The 22,624-nt window shown below is 36.5% G+C and overlaps 1 protein-coding gene and 1 long non-coding RNA gene across 11 annotated transcripts in view; one reads left to right on the forward strand and one right to left on the reverse strand.

Annotated features, from left to right (window-relative positions):
* The window catches only part of LOC147844013 (uncharacterized), a 187,318-nt gene that overhangs the window by 54,021 nt on the left and 110,673 nt on the right, over positions 1 to 22,624 (forward strand). The gene's annotated exons all lie outside the window — the stretch shown is intronic.
* spns2 (SPNS lysolipid transporter 2, sphingosine-1-phosphate) overlaps positions 1 to 22,624 on the reverse strand; it is a 116,904-nt gene that overhangs the window by 28,383 nt on the left and 65,897 nt on the right. For 3 of the 4 annotated variants that reach the window (XR_015490446.1, XR_015490447.1, NM_001083847.1), the window contains 3 exon segments: positions 20,082 to 20,218; positions 9,849 to 10,000; positions 5,282 to 5,348 (listed from right to left, as the gene is read on the reverse strand). Coding sequence is in view for 2 of the 4 variants with exons in the window: in NM_001083847.1 (NP_001077316.1) it covers positions 5,282 to 5,348; positions 9,849 to 10,000; positions 20,082 to 20,218 (356 nt within the window). In the remaining 2 variants the exon portion in view is untranslated. 4 annotated transcript variants of the gene reach the window in all.

Consider the following 22,624-nt stretch of genomic DNA (forward strand, 5'->3'; position numbering starts at 1 on the left):
CGTAATAATAATATAATAACAATAATAATATTATGAATAATTATATAATATCAACAACAATAATGAAAACAACAACAATAATAATAATAATAATAATAATCTTTATTTTTTAAGCGCCTTTAAAAGTAGCATCTCAAGTGGGGTGTCAAAATGAATTGCTACTTCGGTGCACTGCAATGCAGACGCGGACAATTTGGTATTTGTTCAGTAATCGTTCCTAACCGGTTATTACGTACTGATGTCATTTATCTCATAAGTGCTATTTCACGTTATAATACTATGGCGAAGGAGGTGAGCGTAAGTAAATAAAACACAGAATCTCTGCACAGTTCACTGCATGTGTGTACTAGACAGTCATTTACTGACACTGAAGTTACAGCAGAAGCCCATGTTTCACTGCTATGGAGAAAATAAAAGTAAACTCCATTTCTAATATTTACATTTGTTTATTTGCTTTAAGTTCTCATGTTGTTCTGTGCATGTACTTGAGATTTGTTTGATGCAAAAAGAGTGTTTTCTTTGAGCAGGTAAAATTAAAGGTACAGTTCATATATCTGACTACGTGTATTAAAAGACTACACATGCCTATAAGATGTATATACTGTAAAAATGATACATTTTAATACAAGAATTCTTGTAATTCAATTTGATATCTCGGTGCATTGACGATGCTTTCCACTGGAAAGCATAGTCAATGCACCGAGATATCGAATTGAACCGAATCGATGACATGATAATCATAACCGAAGCAAACTGTGAGACCACTGTAGGTTCACACCTTTTATCTCAAGGCACTTTACAGACATAAAATGTGCAGCAGTAAAAGATACAATGATGAATGCAAACAAAATGTAATGAGAAAAAATAATTAAAAACATATAAAATAATAATAGTAATAGATCTAAAAATCCCATAAAAGTCAAATAAAATCAAATAAAAACTAAGAAAGTAAGTTTTAAGGATGATTTAAAAATACTCAGGGATTCTGCAATGTGAATATCAGAGGGTAAGAGTTCCACAATTTACAGTAGGTGCCAATGAAGAAAATAAGACTGAGAAAGACCAGCATCAGGCGAGCGTAAAGCATGTCTAGGAGTGTATGGGATTAAAAGCTCAGATAAATATTGTGGTGCTAGACAATTCAAGGCCTTTTACTAAAGCATGTGGGTTTTAAAATCAGTTCTATAACTGACAGGAAGCCAGTGCAGAGTTTACAAAATTGGGGTTATGTGCTCTCTTGCTCTGGTTCTAGTCCGAATTCTGCTGAGTTTTGTACTTATTGTAGCTTGTTCAGGGTAGAAATATCTCACAATATTACTAAACTTATTTTAGTTATTAATTTACTGTTTTGATTTAATAAATGTATCATACATATAAATATGTACAGATACAGTGTACAAGAATAAATTGGATAATTAATCCTTATAATAATTAAAGAATTTTGCCACTTAATATATGTGCTATTTTGTACACATACAGTATTAAGAGATATTACTGGAAAATAATACATTATTTAATACTACTACTACTACTATTACTACTACTACTACTACTACTACTACTACTAATAATAATAATTATTATTATTACTATTGTTATTATCATTATTTCTATTATAATTGGTATTATTATTATTATTATTATTATTATTATTATTATATATTTTTTTAAATAATTACTTGCTAATTTCAGTACCATAAATCTGCCTAATGAACTAGATGAGAATATAAAGTAGCACTGCTTCCAACTGAAATGCTGCTGTTTCCTGCACCGTACTGTGATTCTGTGGACTGACTGTGTATCCTTGTGCACCATGGTGCTTTGATACAGAGCTGCAGTGTCTCACTAAAGCCTGGATTTAGCCTTGTTATCCCTCCATAACTAGAAAACCCTGCAGCCGTAAAACAGGTCTTTGCAGTGGCTGTCAGTTTTGAGTGTCACCAAAGGGGATCCCTCCCTTCCTCTCCGGTCCAGTTTCATATCAAAGCCTGCGTTGATCAGTCATCTTGAACTTTGACTCTGCCTCACATTCTTCCTCGTTTTGTATGGCGCTGCCCTTTCCTGATAATCTCAAACTAGTAGCTTCTTTCGTGGGATGCCAGAGAGCAAGTGTAATCAAAGAAAGAAAGATCAAGGTGCAATTTCTGCTGGCATTTTCACTCTATGACCCTAAGAAGATTGATATGGCTCTCAATAATTATTATATAATCCTTCAATCCCAAAAAACACACTCCCTCTTTGAGAACGGAAGGCGATCAAGTTCTTTAAGGCCTGCAAAACAAGCGGAAAGTGGCATGGAGTGTTTTTTCCCCTCTCAGGGCAGGATATGGCCGATACTGTGTCCCTTTTCATCTGTATGTTGTTTTTATACTGGTTTAAAGTGCTGGCGATGATTAATAGTCCCTCAAACCGTGAGCTTTGTCATCTCAAGGAATGTTATACACCATCCAAGAGCTCAAGCAATAGCGCTTTACTACTGTTTGCAAAAGCAGTCCAACTAACTTGCTCCCAATAAAGCCAATTGTGTTCCCGAGGGTCATATAATTGTCATGGAGAGAGGGAGTTCTTGTAAGCTTGAGAGAGTTTAACACTCCTCTTAAAGTTTACTTTTAGGCCTAAGAGTTTTAAGAGAGAGCCACACAATGTTGTTCAAGTTTATGATAAAGCTTTGGTGGATTCTTCATGTGTTTTTTTTTCTAATTGGATAGCTATATGATCATGAAAAGGACAGGTGTAAATGGCTTCTGAAATGCATTCAAGATATGTAAAAAAAAGCGATTGCTCGAACCACCTTTTTGGGCAAGCTACATGAAAAATGTAGTGAGCTAAGCTATTAGCTACTCTACTTAAAATGTAGCTTAATTACACTAAAAGCTACCCTCTGGGAAATGTAGCAAGCTAAGCTAAAAGCTACTTGGCAAAAGTAGCTTAGCTACATTTTAGCTATTTTTGCGATATTCATTTTTAAATCCAAGCAACTTAAATTCAAGTCAATCATATCTAAGTGATTGTCAGATTCTGTCTTCCATGTATGTTTGTTTTCGTCATGTGACCTTCCCCATGTGCTCCTTTGTTCTAGTTCTCTCCATTAGTTTGTTCATCGCTTCCACCTGTGTCTCACCCCTGTATACAATCAGTTCAATCACTCTCTGTGTATTTATTGTCCCTGTGTGTCATTCAGTGTTCGTCTGGTATTCTGTCTCAGTTGATGTCTTTTTCCACCCTATGTCATTCCTGAGTCTCCATTGTCCTTCCACGTAAGTGTTTGTTAATAAATCTATGTATTTGATACTCCTGTGATTCTGTGCCTTCCTGAAGTAAACCCAGGCATTACAGTGATCAATAAAATTGTCAGTAAAACATATGAGGCATAATTGTTCAGTTCAGTGATCTAATGCAATTAATATGCTGTACTAAACTAACAAATTCTAAAATATAACAGCAAAATCCAAAAATCCAACAAAATTAGATGTTACACATTTAAAATATTATAGTAATTTATAGTAAAAGGAAATATTAAGGAATAAGCATTATATTGTGCATTTACATATATACTTCATTAATGAATTACACTACATAATGTAGTATCATTAGAAACTATCATGAATTAATAGTAATTACCTTAGTCTGTACTACATCTTAACATGTACTTCTCGAGGTATAGTCAGAGGTATAATCCTGCTTCAGAAATAACTTTTCTCCCACAGTCATCTTTCTATCAAGCTAATTTTTTGTATTAGCCTAATTGGTTGGCGATGTCACCGACTAGAGTTAGAGGTAGGAGTAACGCACCAAAAAGTTTGTTGCCGACCACCGTAAAACAGGTAGAGGAAGAAATCGTCATTCTCGCCATCATATGGATCTACTTTTTTCGGCTAGACACCGGCCTCACAGCTCCATGAATGTTGGTGCCATCACTTAATGATCCGCGATCAGTAAATGTAGCTTGAGTGGACGCTACATTGCTACTTGACTTATGAAAAGCTGTTTGATTTAGAAAGCTACCGCCACGTTACTGAGAAATGTAGTTAAACTACTGCCCAGCACTGGCCACCTCTATGGAGATCCCAATTTAGCGGCCCATTCACTGAAAAAATGCACAGTTCCAAACAATTTCTTCATGTTGTCTCAACACAAATCAATTAAGTTAACTTAATTATTTTTACAAATCAAGTTGATTGAACACAAAACAACTAAGATATCCAACAAAAGCCCTCAAGAATTGTGTTGGTTCAGCTCATTATCAATAAGTAGTTTAAACAAGCAGCAACTAGGTCTCCGCACAGGTCATGTGACTGAAAATAATCATTAGCCTGCATAAAGTATGAAATAATTTTTTTGCAGAAAAAGATATATAGCTTACATTTCTGAAGCAAAAATAATTCAGAAATAAAATTTGTTATATAAACTGAATCTGGCTCTTTAGTCGACGTAACCCAGTAAAATTTGCATATATTGTGGAATTTGAAGATCAGATTTATATCCATTTAGTGGAGACTCATTTATGTGGCCAACTGTAAATGGAACTGTTTTCACAAATCAGATCAGAGGATCAATCTGATCAGAGAAAAAGGCATGAAGTGACCAGTCGTAAACAGCCCCTTTATAAAGGAGTAATGAAGCCCACCTGTTAAGTTTCACCTGTTAAAGTTTAAACTGAACAAGTGAAGCATCTGGTTTTAAAACAGCTTAAATGAAGGACGAAAGATAGGAATCTAAAGAGGCCTCGCACTTTCTCCAGTTGTTTTAGCTCTCACTTTCGTTGCCCAAAAACACCACATCCCTTCCTCTCACTCAATCATTTAAAAAATTACTAATTTTAGCCATATTACAAAGTGCTCAGTTTGGCTCGTTTGGTTAGGGCTGCAAACCCTCAAGGCTAAGGAATAGCCTGCAACAAAAGGGCCTGTGTAAGTGAGCCCCCTCTTCTACTGGGTCTCGGTAATACAAAGACCACAGTGAGAACTGTGAGGACCTTGTTACTGCATTACTCGCGGATAGCGTGTGTGAGCGGGACCCAAGAGAGCTGGAGGTAATGCTAAATTAATGCACTTAAGCTTGCCGGATTGTCAATGCCCATTGCAGTGGCTTGAAGGGGGCAGGAATGTTCTGTTGCTTTTTCAAGAGACAGGCTGAAAGTATTTTGGGATTCACCTGTCTGCCATGGGTTTTAGGGATATTTTTAAGCAGGACGAGAGGAAATGGCGTGTATTTGTGGAGGTTATTCATGCTTCCTTTAAAATATTGATGTAACACACAGAGACATTTCGGCAGCTCTTACCCTCAGTGCCCAGTACCAATGCCCTCCAGCATCTTTAGCAATTGATCCCAGGATGTAGCCCAGACCGCTGCGGAGAGAGAGCAAAACATGTTATTATACACAAGCAAACATATCATATTCAAAGCGTAAACATCTACACTCCAGATGGTTTTGGCTAGTTTAAGCCGGTATAGGCCAGGGCGGTTTTAGTGTTGAATTTGTCTGTTTTATAGTTTATTGTTTACTTTAGAGACTTAAGGCAGTTTTTTATGTGAAAAGTTAATAGGCAATGGAACAAAAAAACCTGCAATAACATGAAGAAAAAAGTTTAAAAACATAGCTGCAAGCAGTGATGTCACTAGCAGGAAAGAAATGCACTGTGGGTACATGTGTTTAGTTTCATTCATCTGAATGGTATGATACTTGACCACTTTAATTGCAATTGAAAACAGTCAAGGGCGGCAGAGTGGCTCAGTGGTTAGCACTGTCGCCTCACAGCAAGAAGGTTCGAGTCCTGGCTGGACCAGTTGGCATTTCTGTGTGGAGTTTAAACGTTCTTTGTTCACGTGGGTTACCTCTGGGTGCTCCGGTTTCACCCACAGTCCAAAGACATGCGCTATAGGTGATTTGGATTATATGAATTGGCTGTAAAGTATGAGTGTGTGTGGGTGTATGGGTGTTTCTCAGTACTGGGTTGGGGTTGAAAGGGCATCTGCTGCGTAAAACATATGCTGGAATAGTTCATTTCATTTCGCTGTGGCAACCCCTGATAAATTAGGTACTAAGCCAAAGTCATGCTATAAAGATTAGTTCAGTCTCAAGACTTTGCATTTTACGTCATCTGTTCAGCAGTAGTTAAAGCACCACTGATTGACAGGTAAATGTATCCATTTCATACACTTCTCAAGTTTTGGGAAATGAGGAAATTGTAAATTGCCCAGCCTTTCAGGCAACCTGCTGTCTGTGTTGCAAGACCCATACAAACACATTTTCAAAATATTTCATGTTAATCGCCAATGTTAAGGTGGATTAATACTTCTGCATCAAGCACAGGTGTATGGTCCTGCGCAGCCTTTGAGTGGTTGCATAGCCTTCGCCGTGGCTGACGCCAACGCTGATGCGCACCTCTCAAAAAATGTAACTACATGTCGCAACATAGTGTAGCGCAAGATCTGTGATTGGTTAACTTGGTAGCACTGACGAGTGTGGGCGGTGGTGAAAGCTGCACAAACCCATTGCAATGAGTGTCGAGTCCCATGAAGGAGCTCCAGATGGAAACTTTTGTTTTGTGTTTACCTTATGAGTAAAGCTATTGCAAGTGTGCCGGTGCCCACCTCTGAAAGGGGGTTTGAGCAACTTTTACATTAAGGTAGCATTCAGAAAAAACGAAACACCTATGGAGAAACTTGATACAGAGGAAAATAACATAACCTAACCGTTTTGGAAGTGTTATTGCAGAGCAACATAAACATCGCACAGAAGTATAAATGCACGGCTACACGCAATGCGATCACACGACGTATAAGTATAAACCAGCCTTTACTTTACTATGATACCTTTTGGACAAAGTGTCAGACAGAAATAGTATATCGCGTTATGATTGGCCGAATATCCTGTCAGTCAAATTGCCTTGAAGGTTAATTGCCCAAAACTCCTTTAAAACTACTGATCAGATCAGCCTCCCCAGCTTTTGCTGGTTTAAACTGTTTTGCCAAGTGCCTGTCTCATTCAATCAGTCTATCTTCTTTTCCCAGCTGTCTTCCCTACCCAAAGATGTGTCATGCAAACCTAAAACTTTCATGCACTGGGTAGGCTGACTGAACTGAGCTTGCATACTAATGCCGCTGATAATGGCTTTACACAGAACATCACCTCTGGCTATGTAAGAGAGTCAACCACTTAGCATTACTCTGGGGCTTACAATGACAGATCAGCTCCGAGGGAAAGGGAAAGAGAGATGTCTGGGAGGAGAAGTCTGCTTCCCACATTGTGCTTCTTGGGTTTTTGGATGGATTTGGGAACTGTGGTGAAATGCTAAGATCAAAGGTTCAGATGACCTACTTCTGAGAGTCCCTGTCTGAGGTTGTAGGATACAGAGAGCATGTGTCTCATGAACTTTTTTTGCTAAGTCCTTCTAAGGTAAGGCTGCCTGACATAGAGTGATATAGGAATAGGGGAAAGGCGAACACTTAAGGTGGGATCATTTGAGCCATGTCGGTATCTGAGGAATCTGTGAGTCACATCTTTTTCAGACGCAGACGAAACTCTCTCAGCTCTGCATCCTGTTTACAGTCTGATAAAGTTCATAATTGCACTGTTATGATCTTGGTGTGGATGAGGCACTGCTCTCTGTTTGCTGATTATCTGGTTTAGGAATACCGCTGGATGTTATTTGACTGTGCTGCCTGTCATCGGACGTTTTCTCTCCCTGGTCATAGTCTGTATTAGAAAATGGGCGACTCACTGTTTTTATTTCCATCAGCTTTCCATTTCAGTACCACAGTACTCCTCTATATTCTCTTATTCATTATTCTGCTCATTCTCACTCTCTCTCTGTTTCTCTCTCCCATGTTTGTGCACCTGTTACCAACCGCTCTCACAAGGATTTGCAATAAATAACAGGAAGTGAAAAGAAAAGTTTATTCTTGCTATTTTAAGGATTGTTTTCCCTGGTTCTTATGTGAAGGTGTGCAAGCCACGAAAACAGGATATACTAACTGAATTAGTCTTTTGTCTTTGCAGTTTATCATGAATAAACCTTGATTGGAATGGATTTCCTCCACTTACATTCCTTACATTCCTCCACTTTGCTGATTGTTTATATTAAACTGGAATACTGCATATACCTATAGAGCTTTGTTACAGCAGACTGTTGTATTTTGCGGACATTCGTTTTTTATTGCAAGTCAGGCCCTGGCAAAACTGCAGTGTTTTAATCGTTCTGTTTAAATTTGGAGCGTCCCTCCCAGCGTTTAACCTCACACACACTTCCTGTGTTCCCAGACAGTCGCGCCAGGCTGTCGCTCAGCAGGTAAAACACGTTGTTTACATTTTACTGACCCTGGCATATCCGACTGATGGACCAACCTGACCTGATCCATCAAACAATAGGACCTTATCAGCAAGTACATATGGCTCTCAACATGAGCCCACTGTTTCAACTGGACTTAGTTCAATGTCAAAAACCCCTTAATTATCCCTACACTAATTACAGGAATACTACCGCTTGGTACTTGGTACAGTCATCCTCTGGCACTGCCATTTGTCTAAGTTTTTGTAAGAAAAATGATCAATAATACACTGTTTCTCCATGTTTATTAGCAACTAAAGTGTTTTTCCATGCCCAAAAGAGGACTAAAATTTCCTGCAAAACCTTTCTCTGATGGCTGAAGTCACTTCCTGGAAACAGTAACAACCTGATAAACACAGCACATAGACAGGAAGTGAGGCGGCATACTGCAGTGCTCCGGTCTTTCACCTCTTATTGTTTGTACCGTCGATCGTTTTGTTAGGACCGAACCCAGTTAGTCCACAAATACCACAACTCTCCTGGGCCAGCTATTTTTCCATCTCGTCCTTTCCGCTAACTGCACTCAATCTCTCATCGATACTATTACTAGCTCTAAGAACAGGTCTAATTGCGACAGCTGCTGCGTTCAGATATTTCTTTTGCCTAGTTTAGCCACTTGGTGTTATTCGGCCACTTGAGTATTAGTTTTTCTACTCTACATAATCTCTCCCATCAGAATGCAATGCAGAATAAATCGCACATACATACATGCATTCATTTTTTATCACCTTTCCTCTGCTTTTCCACCCCCTTTTCTCTCCAGGCTTTTTCCACCTCAGTAAGCAACATAAAATGCCACAGCCTGTGTTAAGTGACCGAAATAGGTGAGCGTTAAGTCTTTTACAGCAACGACAGATTTAGAATATCATTGTCTATTTGGACCGTTTGAGGCGGTGACCACCCAAAGCGCACTCGGTCGCTGAGCTCAATTCTCCACAACTGACCTTTACTGAGTTCAGATGATATCTGAGATTGTCTGGCTGTCAGAAGCAGTTCTCGTCAGTCGCAGTTCACCTAACCTGACTTTAAATGCTTTAATGTATATTACGATTTTCAGTATTGGTGGTTAAAATATGTACGGTTGGGTAGTTCATCCACCAGCTTATCCATGATTCAGCCCTTCCAACAATCTAAGATAAGATCTTGTCCACAGCCTCAGTCAGTTCTGATATTCAACCCAGATAATTTGGTAATATGAGGTAATAGATCAAATTGTTAACCTCTCAATTTGCTCACAAACACGTCAGGGCATTTAAATCAATGTCAAATCAGAATGATTATTAATTATGATTTAGTAAGCAACATATGACTGCTAGTGTACTTATTCATTGGACTGAGAAAATCACTTGCTATTTGTTGAAGTTTAGCAACAGCAAACCAACTGTCTTTAAACAATTTCTTGGAAAACATATCAGTGTATGAAAAAAAAACTCCTGTAGTCTGAGTCTGTGTTTTGCTTTGAATGTATTGGACTGAAAAGAAAGCAAATTAGTATTGCTCAACATTTTTGGGACTCACCTTCCCAGTGGGATGGCCAGGTAGAAGACAGAGAGCATCACAGTCCTTTTGTTGTTCGTGAACAGGTCTCCAATGATAGTCGGAGAGATAGATGAGTAGCTTGATTCTCCAATGCCTACCAAGCATCTGGACAGCACTAACAACCAGTAATACTGCAAAAGAAAAGTTTATATGATCAGAACGTTTTCAGAAAAGGATTTTTTTTTCAATTATTCATAGCTTGTCAACAAAACATGGCTCACATTCCTTGACATTTAACTTCTACAGATCATAATTTTCTGAGTCCATTGTGGAGCCTGTTTATTTCTGCTATGAAAGTCGCCTAAAGCTCTGTTCAGATTACATGATTTTACCTGATTTCAGCATAATTTACTTGACATAGAGTTTTATGAGGATTCTAAAATAATAAACTGGCATTAGGACACAAGATTCAAATGTTTCTTCTTATGTACTATAGTGTGTCATAGTGCATAACAACCAATGTCATTTCTAGTTTTACAATGTCATTGCAGAAAGTCTAGCATGTTTGATTATTTCCCCCATTTTATATGATGAGTTCTTTTACATGAGTGACAATGACCAGTAGGAGCACACAGGGGCGGACTGGCCATAGGGAGCACCGGGACATCATGACGGTCTAGTTTCAGACTGCTATATGGGTGATCAGTAAGACCATTATAGTGTTGGTCAAATGTATATTTATAATATCTGTTATTTTAATCACTAACATTATTATTTAAAATACTGATCAGCTTAAACTATTTCTCACTATGGCTGACCCCCATTTTCCCCTCCCCTCATACACCTTCAGGGCTCGAAATTAACTTTTTTACTTGGTAGCACCGGTGCTCCCAACTTCAAATATTTAGGAGCACCAAAAATTTTTTAGGAGCACCAGAAAAAATTTAGGAGCACCCACCAAAAATGAATGAGCACAGCTGCAAATTGTTTTTTAAGGGATTTATTGTATTTTAAAACAACATTAATAGGACTAACAAAAACCAGAAACAACTATCTAACTAATGCTGCGAAGACATTGATATTTGTGTGCAATAATTCCAAAATGAATGTCTAATAATTATAGAATATTAATGATGATGAAAATGACAATAATAGTAATGAATTCCATTTCTCATTATGATGCTGCCTTAAATGTGCATGAATGTAGGTTATATGCTATAAAAAGTCTGTTACTTTATGAAAAATAATTGTATAGTTTGCATCAAATCAAAATGAAGCATTGCAGTAAGAAATATTTATTTGGTGCTGCTGTTTTTATATGCATGTCAATTTAATAAATAATATTTCTGCTACAAAACAAACAAAAGATTATAATAAATCATTCAGTTCAATGATGAAAGCTGCAAAGCAGTCATCAGTAAATAAATAAAAAAATAATATACACCTTAAAAAAGAATAGACAAAAGAAAGAAAGTAAAGTCTCACTTCTATCACTCTTTTAAAGTTTTGGTTTCAGTTTGTGTCAATTTAAAGGTTCAGTCTGAGCTGATCTTCATTTTTCTGTGTTTGTGGAAAAGCTGGCGAGTCAGCCGACCCAATTAATAAGTAGGCAGCGCAAGATTATTGCGCTAACCATCGGCGCAAATCCGGTCTTTGTTATGAGCCGCAGTTTCAGTGTAAACTTAGTAAAGGCGAGCTTCTTCTGACTTTTAGCGGACGTTTGCGCTGAACACGCAGTGAATGCAACACATGGAGATTCGGGCACCTTCTCCAGGAAGCGCGTACTCACTGGCGGATCATTATTCACCACGTGACGTGTCATGATCGCTTTCATCTGCGCCTCAACTTTAGGTGGGGTTTTCAAACCTTTGTGCTTTAATTTTTTACTCTTCAGCCGTTTGCATTTCCCGTGGTCATAAAAGCTCCTTCCCTGTCATCTGACAGCGGAATACCTTGAGTGAATGACAGCTAATATGAACCAATATAGCGGCAGGGAAGAGCGATTCAGCACGTTTTTACAAAAAATCAAAACAGGTCGCACTACAACCATTATCAGCAGTCGCACTAATGCTCCCATATATATTATGAGGTCGCATAGATTAATTTTCGGGCGCATATGCGACCAAAATGGTCGCAATTTCGAGCCCTGACCTTGTTTTGACGTCTTTCAGGGTTGATCAAGCGTTAATTAAGGGGGTCAATCCTCCAAACTGCACCCTGGTTTTCAATTGATAGCTAAGGCACTTCTGCAACCTTTTGACTGAGTACTGAAATTAGCATGTAAACTAATGCCCCATTCATGCGGGGCGTCAGCATCAATGCTTCCCATTCACTTTGAATGGGTGACGTCAGGCGTTGTTCAACTTTTCAAGTGCCAACGGAAGCGTTAGCCAATCAGATCGCTTCGTGCAAATACCCAAGCTCAGAAAGTAGCCGGTTGCGGACTAATTTCATTGGCTGATGCTGCTATGACAATCGCATCAGCCCCAACTTCAGACACACTCTCGGTCAAGCGTTGCCACTGAAGCCCCGTGTGAATGCACAGTAACAAATCAGACAATAACAGACTTTTATCATTTATGCAGCTTCTTGATGACAGAATGCACATCGTATATGTCACATGATGATTGATAGAGAAGCAAAATTTGTTTCCCATGACACAGCAAATTTTATCTACAGAAAATGACACAATCTGACACAATGACTGTGATAACTGATATTAAAAATCATGCCATTTAAACGGAGCTTTGTAGATGCCAACTGTCAGACTGATCTTTTCATAAATCTGTTGATATTGAGACCGCTAAGAAGTTTAACATTCATTATCAAAACTGAGCATGTGGCAGACGAGCAGCAAGTGTCCTGCATTTCTGAAAGAGTGGGAACATGTGGCTGTTGTCCTCTGACCTCTATCACAGAGGAAGGAAGCCAGACTAAGAAACCACCCTTCCCTGAAATGGCCTAGACTCGCTGTATATATAGTCGTTTGTGTGAAGACGTTTAGCCGTGGGTGTGTAATGGACATCCATACTGCTGTTGAGTATTTGGGTCACCCTGGCAGTCATCCAACTGAGGAGGCTAGATATATATTCCTCTGTTGCTTCTGCTCACAGTCTATTTCTCTTTACGGTTTGACCTCTTTTTTTTCCTCTCTTTCATAATATCTCATTTTTATTACTGCCAGCCGCGGGGAGTCTCTGGACACACCCAACAATGATGGACTGAGGAAAATGTAAAGAGCAAAAATATGGACGTTCTCTAGAGACAGCAGGCCATCCGTTTATGATATGATGCTCATAGATGGTGCACACACATGTACACACAAACACACACATACACTAATGTGTCAAAGCACGCTTCCATCTCCTGAGAGGGCTTACAAAGGCACCTGACCTGCCAGATGCTGGTATGACAGATTTTTGTGTACTAACAAGCTTCCTGTAATGAGATGAGAGTATGTTTGTTTGCACATAGCGATAGCTATATGCAGTCTATAGTCTAAATATAGTCGTTAATATGCTTACTTAAATAAAATACACAACATGTATACATATATACATACACACCTAAAAGGATAAAACAAAATTGGGCTTGGCATTTGTTTTTAATATTTAATTATTAATTTATTTTTGTTTATTTATTTTTGTTTATTTATTTTTTTATTTTTTTATTTTTTTATTTATTTTTTTGTTTATTTAAATAGTGTAAATATAAGGATCTGCAAAGAAGTAAAACAGAATTGGGGTTTGCATTTGTTTTTTATATTTATTTGTTCATTCATTCATCTATCTGTCTGTCTGTCTGTCTGTTTTAAACTGTAAATATAAGGATCTGCATTAGGTAAAACAAAATAGGGTTTCGCATTTGTTTTTAATATTATTTATCCATACATCCATGATCCATCCATTCATCCATCCATCCATTTATTTATTTATTTATTTATTTAAATAGTGTGAATATAAGGATCTTCATAAAGTAAAACAAAATTGGGGTTTTGAATTTGTTTTTAATATTATCCATCCATCCATCCATCCATCCATCCATCCATCCATCCATCGATCTATGTATGTATGTATGTATGTATGTATGTATGTATGTATGTATGTATTTAAATAGTGTAAATATAAGGATCTGCATAGAAGTAAAACAAAATTGGGTTTTGCATTTATTTTTAATATTATTAATTAATTCATTCATTCATTCATTTATTCATTCATTCATTCATTCATTCATCCATCAATTTATTATTTTTTTAAACAGTGTAAATATAAGTTTATGCATAGATGTAATACAAAATTGGTGTTGGCATTTGTTTTTAATTTATTTTAACTTAATTAATGAATGAATTAATATATATTTTAAAAAGTGTAAATACAATCTGCATTGAAGTAAAACAAAATTGGGGTTTGCACTTGTTTAATATTTATTTACTTATTTTTTATTTATTTTTTTAATTAGTGTAAATATAGTCATTAATGTGCTTACATAAAATACACTATAAATATATTCATTTATTTATTTATTTGTTTATTCATTTATTGTGATTTAGGCTTAAGTTATGATTCTTTGATCAAAAGAAATTTACTTTAAAGATATATGTTTTTTTAATGTCAGTCTTTACTATTAGTTAATGTACTATTACTTGATTTTACTATTAGTAGCTCAATGGAGTTGAATAATTTAATGAGTGCTAATTAGAATAATTGATTTACCAAAAAATGAAATGTGATTATGTAGATTTAAAGCATTTATGCAACAACAATTTGTTTTCTCCCTAAGCAAATGTATACATGTTTTGCTTATATTATTTTAATTTATGATTTCCTTTTGCATCAACATGGCAGATCAATGAATGACTAAACTACAAGTCTTCTGGACATCCGATGGTCACTTTCGATTTCTTTACTCTCTTACTCCCTGCTTATCATCTTTAATTCTTTTCCACCTGACGGTCTTTGGTGTGACAGCAGCCCCACGACATACATACAGCCGAACGAAAAACAACTTTACTTGTTGTTGGATGTTACATAATTCTCAGCAGGGGAATTTCTTTAGTATACGTGACAGGAATCAGCAGCGAGCGACTGCAGCAGGCTGGGTTCTCCTCTGGCACTGAGAGGATTTCTCCATCTATCCCTCCCTCTCTCTTTCAGCTGCTTTCCTGCTTTTCGTGACTCTGCTTAAAAATGACAAAAGCTGTGTGCTGCTTGTTTATTGACAGAAGGGCTGTGAGCGAGTAAAAGAGTGTGGACCAGGGTCGGTTTGTTTATTACACAACCTTCCCTTCTTTCACCTCAACATTAGCTCACACATGAAAAATTCATGTACATGCACACTTCTGGAGAGCGGTTAGTTGAGGTGAAAAAAACACACACATTTACTGTATGTGACATTCATTGTGAGATGATATATGATCTTGAAGCTTTACGATTTGACTGTTCAGTAGGATATATTGTGTTTATATTATTTATTTGTTTGTTTGTTTATTTATTTATTTGTCTGTTTGTTTGTTTGTTATTACATAGCCATTAATTGCATTATCATTCATTCATTCATTCTTTTCGGCTTAGTCCCTTCATTAATCTGGGGTCGCCACAGTGGAATGAACTGCCAACTTATCCAGCACATGTTTTATGCAGCAGATGCCCTTCCAGCTGCAACCCATCACTGGGAAACACCCGTACGCTTCCATTAACACACATACACTACGGACAATTTAGCCTATCCAATACACCAATAGTGTATGTCTTTGGACTGGAGGGGAAACCGGAGCACCCGGAGGAAACCCACGTGAGCACAGGGAAACATGCAAACTTCACACAGAAATGCCGAATGACCCAGCAGAGGATCGAACCAGCGATATTCTTGCTGTGAGGCAAACGTGCTACCCACTGTGCCACCACGCCACCTATTTAATTGCGTTATATAGTTTTTTTTATTGTAGTGTTATATTATAATAATGTTTTTAAATGACCTAATATGCATTTATGTTGTCACTGTGCAGTACTAAACCAAAATAAATAATTTACATGTACTTTAACTCATTAAAGCAGCCTAATTTGCATAGAAACAGTTATTTATCTCTTTAAATTGTTTTATTATAATATTTACAGTGTAAATGTGAATCTTCAAACTGGATATAAATGTAATTAGGTGTGTTTAGGACTTCAATAACATGATTTAATTTTTTTTACACTCACAATTCAGTATTTATTTTGAGAATTCTGAAAGCCCAAGGTTGAACAACAAAGTCAAAGCATTCGTCTCGTTGTCTCTGCTCCAATCCTCAACCAATTCATGGCTCTGCACTACTGCAGGACTGTCTGTGCACATCTGATTTCCCTCATCCCTCAACCATTTACATAAACATGAGATTTCAAATACATGCACGAATATGTGCATATCTAACTGAATAAACCACCACCACCGAGTTGACACCCCCTGACGTTTTGTTTTCTTGTCATCTGACAGAAGCAAAGCAATAAAGTTAAATATGGCTGAGGGAATTTGCATGGGAAACAGACATCTTGAAGTCTAGCTTTCAATTTTCACTTTGGATTCGGATCATGATTTTTATTAGCAAAAAAAGTCTTTTTCAATGTTGTTGCAACAACTCAGTGCAGCGAATTGACTATCTCTGCCCAAAGCCTTTAGAAATCTCATTAAAGGAAGCTGTGCGTTGAGTATTTTAAAGAGGGATTTTGCATGACGAATAGATCCGCTGGTCAGTTTAAGCCATACAAAGATATTCCATCTTAAAGCAAAGCGAATCTATGATGGACAACCTACTATTTTCATCAAAAACCACACTCAGATTTCTAATTCCATAAGACGATTTCTTTATCTCATAGTTTTTTTTTTTAAATTTGTATCATGCCTGTGTGTTCTTATGAAACCCAATACGCTCCTTATGATGGTGATGAATATTGTAAGCCAGCCCTTGCGGCAACATTGCAGTAACGTTGTAACGTTAACGTGATGGTGATGATGAGCTTGTGTGTAAATACGAGATGATCTGGTAGAGAGTGTTATATAACAATGCGCTGCTGTGGGTCGTGTGATTGACAGATAAAGGGAAATCTGCAGTCTCCAGGCTCATGTATGCATATGTGCATGTGTGTGCGGATCATGTGACTTTGATGCAGGCTGGCTTGTCCTGTCAGTATCGACTCAGCATTGCAGATTGGAGGGATTAATGCGTTTATACCCCCCCTGGAGTTCATTCGTCATATCCCAACCACACACACACACACTTACATGCGTCTTTTACATAAAGACTGCGGAAAAAGGCTAATAAGAACAAAACTGCACGTAAACACATGCACCATGTCAGAAGATTTCAGTCAGATCAGTTAGTGCAGCCACAAGGAACATTCCTCCACTGTCATTTTGCAGTCTTCCTCTCATTAACATTGGCTTTTAATTAGCTGCCACTGCCTATCTCTGTTGCAATAACTTCCCTGGAGACTGGACCACACACACAATGAGACTTAGACTTTCTGTGAGGGATTTTAGACAATAGTTGTCAATTATGATTTCATGATTTTGTCTGCCGTCCTTGGGTTGACTTGCTTGTTGTCTCAATTTCTTTGTATAAATTTCTGTTTACCACAAGCACATACATTTATGCACTCTACTGTAGGTAACGTATAGTTGCTGTGGTAACCCCTACAGCCGGTTTTTGGGGACTGAAACAAAAAAATGTTAATCTAATGTAAATACATCTAATTATATTATATTATATTATATTATATTATATTATATTATATTATATTATATTATATTATATTATATTATTTTATAATATATTATATTATTTTTATTAATAATATTTATTATTATTATTATTATTATTATATATTTTATTATATTATATTTGTATATATTATATTACATTACATAACATACTATATTACTGTATATTATAATGCATTATATTATATTTTAATATATTACTGTATATTATATTACATTATTATTTTAATAAATAAAGTAATATAGTATAATAAAGTATTTTTAAAATACTTTTTTAATGTAAAGTAAAAATGTATTGTTTTAAAATAAGTAACTTTAATATACATATATAAATATATGTAATAAAAAATTAACACAAGCCAATAAAATAACCACATTTTATTGACAATTTTGCTAGAAAAATTGTAATGGTTAGTTGCAGTTGTCGTATTGTTATTCAATTCCATAAACTTGTATGATTAAGTTGACATCAATTATGTTTGGTGGTGTTTTTACAGTAAGAAAAAAATGAGTGTGCACGTCGGATTACCTCAGACCTTTTTATAAGCATTAACATTTTCCTTGTAATTGTTTTCTATTATGTAGGTCTAGGCATTGTTGGAGACATTAAGGCCCCGTTTACAGTAGTGCGTTTTAGTTTTAAAACGGCGTTTTAGAATGAAAAACGATCCGCGTCCACACTCGCGTTTTACCCAGCGTTTCTGAACTGCTCTCCGTCCACACCAAAACGCTGAAAACGCACATCACGTGACCCCACAGACACTCTCAGGCAAGCGCTGCAGCCCATCTACCCAGATGAGAGCTGTGCTAGTCGGACTTCTCATTAAGCATCTCCCGCTGGATCTAATCTCACTATATTTATTTATTAAACGGGATATTTCATTCATCTTGTTGTCTTTATCTAACGACATATTCCCTGACTTTGGGCATTGGAATCTATTACTTGTTCTCAGGTAACGTGTTTTGGCTGATCGCAAAGATAAGTCAATGATTAATGTAACCACGTACATTCTGTATATTGACTGATCGCTTGCCTTTAATTCCTATAATGTATAAACTTATTGTATGTAATACTTTTATAATGGCCATTATCGATTATTAAAACTGATATTCAGCAAAAGAGAGGGTGTGTTTCGTATTTTCACTGAAATTGAAAGGAGGCAGTTGTTATCGGCTCCGTTTTGTTATAAATATCCACACAGTGAAGATGATACTCATATGTGCAGCACGACGCCTCAACATTTCTGCTGTCTAAGTTGCTAATATTAAAATGAAAATAGGCAGTTCCTTAAATCATGTTCACATTTTATTGTTGAGAAAGTGAAACAACGTAGCAAGGGTGATGTGAATGAAGTTATAAAGTACACTGTTCCCTTTGAAGATTTACCCGTGTCCTCGGTATAGTCTGCTTTTCCATATCAAACTGAGAAGAAGAGATGCAGCCTTGATCAAACTTGCGAAGTCTGAACTTACACGGAGAGAATGCAGGAATGAACTGTGTGTGTTAGGCTACTTAATATTCAGGAAAAGCCCCAATCAGAGAGGCGAATGTCTGCAGCCCCGCCTCCGTTTTCAGATGTCTCCGTTTTCCATCATCCACACTGAGACGGAGCAGCAGCGTTTCAGAATGAAAACGGCCTCTCCAGCGTTTTCGAAACGCTCCGTTTTCGGCGCTCGAGAACTCCGGCGTAGTGTGGACGGTTGGCGTAACCATAGAAAAACTTATGTGTTTTCAAACTAAAACGCATTAGTGTAAACGGGGCCTAAGATCGTTCAGAGCTCAGTCATCTGACATTGCGTAATAAATACAATTTATGTTATATGTAGCAGCGAGGTCTTTGTTTTGTGGCATGCTTTAAATAATGCATTCATGTGATTGTCCCCCTCAGTATATCAGATGGTATTTTTGGCTCGTTTTTACATTAGTTTTCTCTGTCGATCATTTTGGTGAATATTCGATGTATGTTTAGTTTTAGTGGCTTTTACACAGTCTTTACAGCTGTGATCTCCTAATGACACAGTGTGTGAATAAAGGAAAGATTAAACAGAGTAAAAGATATAGAAGAGAGAAGACAAACATCGGTCTCGTTTATAGCAAGAGGTCTTCAGAGACAATCCTAGTGTTATGCTAAGTGAGCATGTCATTTAATCATTTCATCTTAGCAAACGGGAAAAGGAAAAAGCAAAGGGTGAGAGAGAGTGCAAGAGTGAGAGACATGTAAATGATGAAGTAGACTGACTTTTCTTCATGCTGTTATGTTGAATGACTAGAGTGTCGTTTCAAAGCGCTCTCAAATGAGCCAGAAACTGAATGAGCTCTAGAGATGCTTCTAAAAATACCCAAACGAGCACTGCAGGAACCAATGCAAACCTTTCTGGGTACAAACAAGCTACATTTATATTTTAAAAGCTTCTCCTAAAAAGATTGTCAGGATGACATGATGTCTTTAAGCGGTTGAGAGGACACATTTAAAGTTTAGGATGATGCTTGTAGAGGAGGGAATATGTGATGCTTACTTCTTTGGTAATGAAAGAGCTTAGCAGCGTCACAGCGGACCAGAAAAAGATTCCACAGCTCAGGATGATCTTTCTGTTGAAGCGATCCCCCAGGTAACCAAAAATGGGGGCGGCCACCATGAAACTGCAGATGAAGACTGGAAAAAAGAAAACAGAAGCGGACATGTTTAACTTTCTTTCTTTATTTGTTTCCTGATACATTGAAGTCATTGTAAAAATAACAATTTCAGTTCTTTTTTGGAAAAACTAAAATCCCACTTGTGCAGATGGAAACTAAAAAAGTTGATACAAATTCTGTCGATGTCTGCTTGTGAATCCTTATTCTTCTAAATGACGAGGAAGCTTTACAATTCCCTGTTTTGGTTTCCCTAATTTACTTTCTACCCATGATTCCCTTATGTGTTAAGACTGATAACTTAAATAAACATAAACATGCAAAAATATTCTTCATTTAAGATTGCTTTTGCCAAGCAGTGTGCCGTGACTGTAGATTTGCAGTTATAAAAAAAAAAAGATGCTTCTTTTTTAAGTTTCTAAATATATTTTGATCAATTTCTCATTTTTTTCATTAATAATAATGACATAAGAAATCAAATAAAAAAATATAATATAATTTTATTATATAAGGATTTCTACATTTTGATATAAAAATATATAATATTAATTAATTTCTGTATTTTTATTTAGTTTCTGTAAAATATATATTTTGTATGTTTTACTTTTACCATTTCAATAAATTGGTCTTATATTTTTATAACTTGTTTGAGTTTTATTTTCGTCATTTTATTTGACTGTTTATATATTTCTGTAAACTATTATTCATATTGTATAAGATTTTTCATTTAATATCCATTCCTTTTTGTGATGAAGCCAGAATTATGTAATCTTTTAATGCAGTAATTAAACAAAATTTGGCAATAGTTTATTTACAATTTATTAAATATATCCCACCCCAAATTAAATATTATTATTAAACTTTTTATTATTTACCCATTCATCCTTGTTAACCCCTTCAGACCTTGTGTCCATTACAACAAACATCACATGTCAGCTCATGTTTGTTGTGGTTCCTGAGCATTTCATCCAATTTTAAGCCTGCAATCCATAAGTGTGGACGATTGTCATTCAATCAAATGGCAGTAAGGCACAGCATGTTGCAATTTGAAATAAATCCACTCCACTGAAAAGCAGCATGGCATCACTTCACTCCAGACACATTTATAATGTTTTTATTCACATTTATTGATATGTTTGCCAAAATTTTATAGACTGTATGTAAAAAAGAGGGATTGTGCTTACTAATTAAAGTTTAAAATCTTTTGTAACACCGTAAGCTTTAGATCAGGATTTTTTTTCAACTATGTCTGTTCATTACAATGGGTTTAAAATCTGTTACTGAAATTAAATCTCCAGTAATAATATATATATATATATATATATATATATATATATATATATATATATATATATATATATATATATATATATATATATATACACATCATATTGATGTACTAATTCATTGCTGAAACTTTTTTACGGTGCAATCCATACAACAAAAAACTCAAAATTAAAGTAAAAATGTTAAAATGTTACTGTTTGTGATTTTGAAAATCAATGTTATATTATGTTGGTGTAATGTTCAGGAAGTACTTCTGACTGGATGTTCATTGAATGGACAAAACATGTATATACTTAAAGGGTGTTGAATTTTTACTATTATAATTTGGCCTCAATTATAGGAGCCTCAAGAACTGCAGCTTTGATCAGTATCTACATTGATTGTACAAAGCGGTAATAAAGACGACTTGACATGACGTAGTTTTCTTTTTCTGTATAAGTGCCTCTACCATGTCATTGTGTACAATCTCTTAATTGCTCAGCTGATTGCGTGACAAATTGTGTGGGCATCTGAAATACTTTCAGAATATGTTACAGTATGCGTGGATGGCACAGGGTACTAATGTTCATCTGGAAACTTCAGAGCTGTCGGTTTTGAGGATCTAAATAAAGAAAAGCAGTAGTGTTAGCACTTGTGCTTTAACAGAATTGCAGTCTGTGGGTTGTAAAGCCCATTAGATACTGAATATACAATGCCATGATATTTAAAATCGCCTCTAATTCCCTTTTGAGATATATTGAGTTTGCAAGACCTCAGTCACACATCAAGTCTGTGGCTATAAAGTCAGAGCTGGAGCTATAGCTGTCACCCACCCATGATCAACGGCCATGTTTGGATATATAATAACTCCAATTTTTTTGCGGAAGGCATGAATTTGCCGAAGCCACCGGAAACATTGGCCTGTATTATACTTGGCTGCTTGTTCAAGCCAAAGCTCGACCTGCTTTGAACATATCCACTCTAGAAACAGGCACAGAGCCCACGCCAAGCCTGCTGGGAAATCAACGCTCTCTCAGCACACTCGAATCGGTACAAATTACAGCAGCACTACGCTAAATGATCTGCTATTTCATCCACGAGTTCTTTCGCTTAGTGGTCGTGATTAGGCTTCCTTTGAAAACCATTCCAGAAACACGAATGA

Source organism: Danio rerio, chromosome 5, assembly GCF_052040795.2.
Source record: "Danio rerio strain M-AB ecotype USA chromosome 5, GRCz13ab, whole genome shotgun sequence".
In the NCBI taxonomy this organism is placed as follows: domain Eukaryota; kingdom Metazoa; phylum Chordata; class Actinopteri; order Cypriniformes; family Danionidae; genus Danio; species Danio rerio.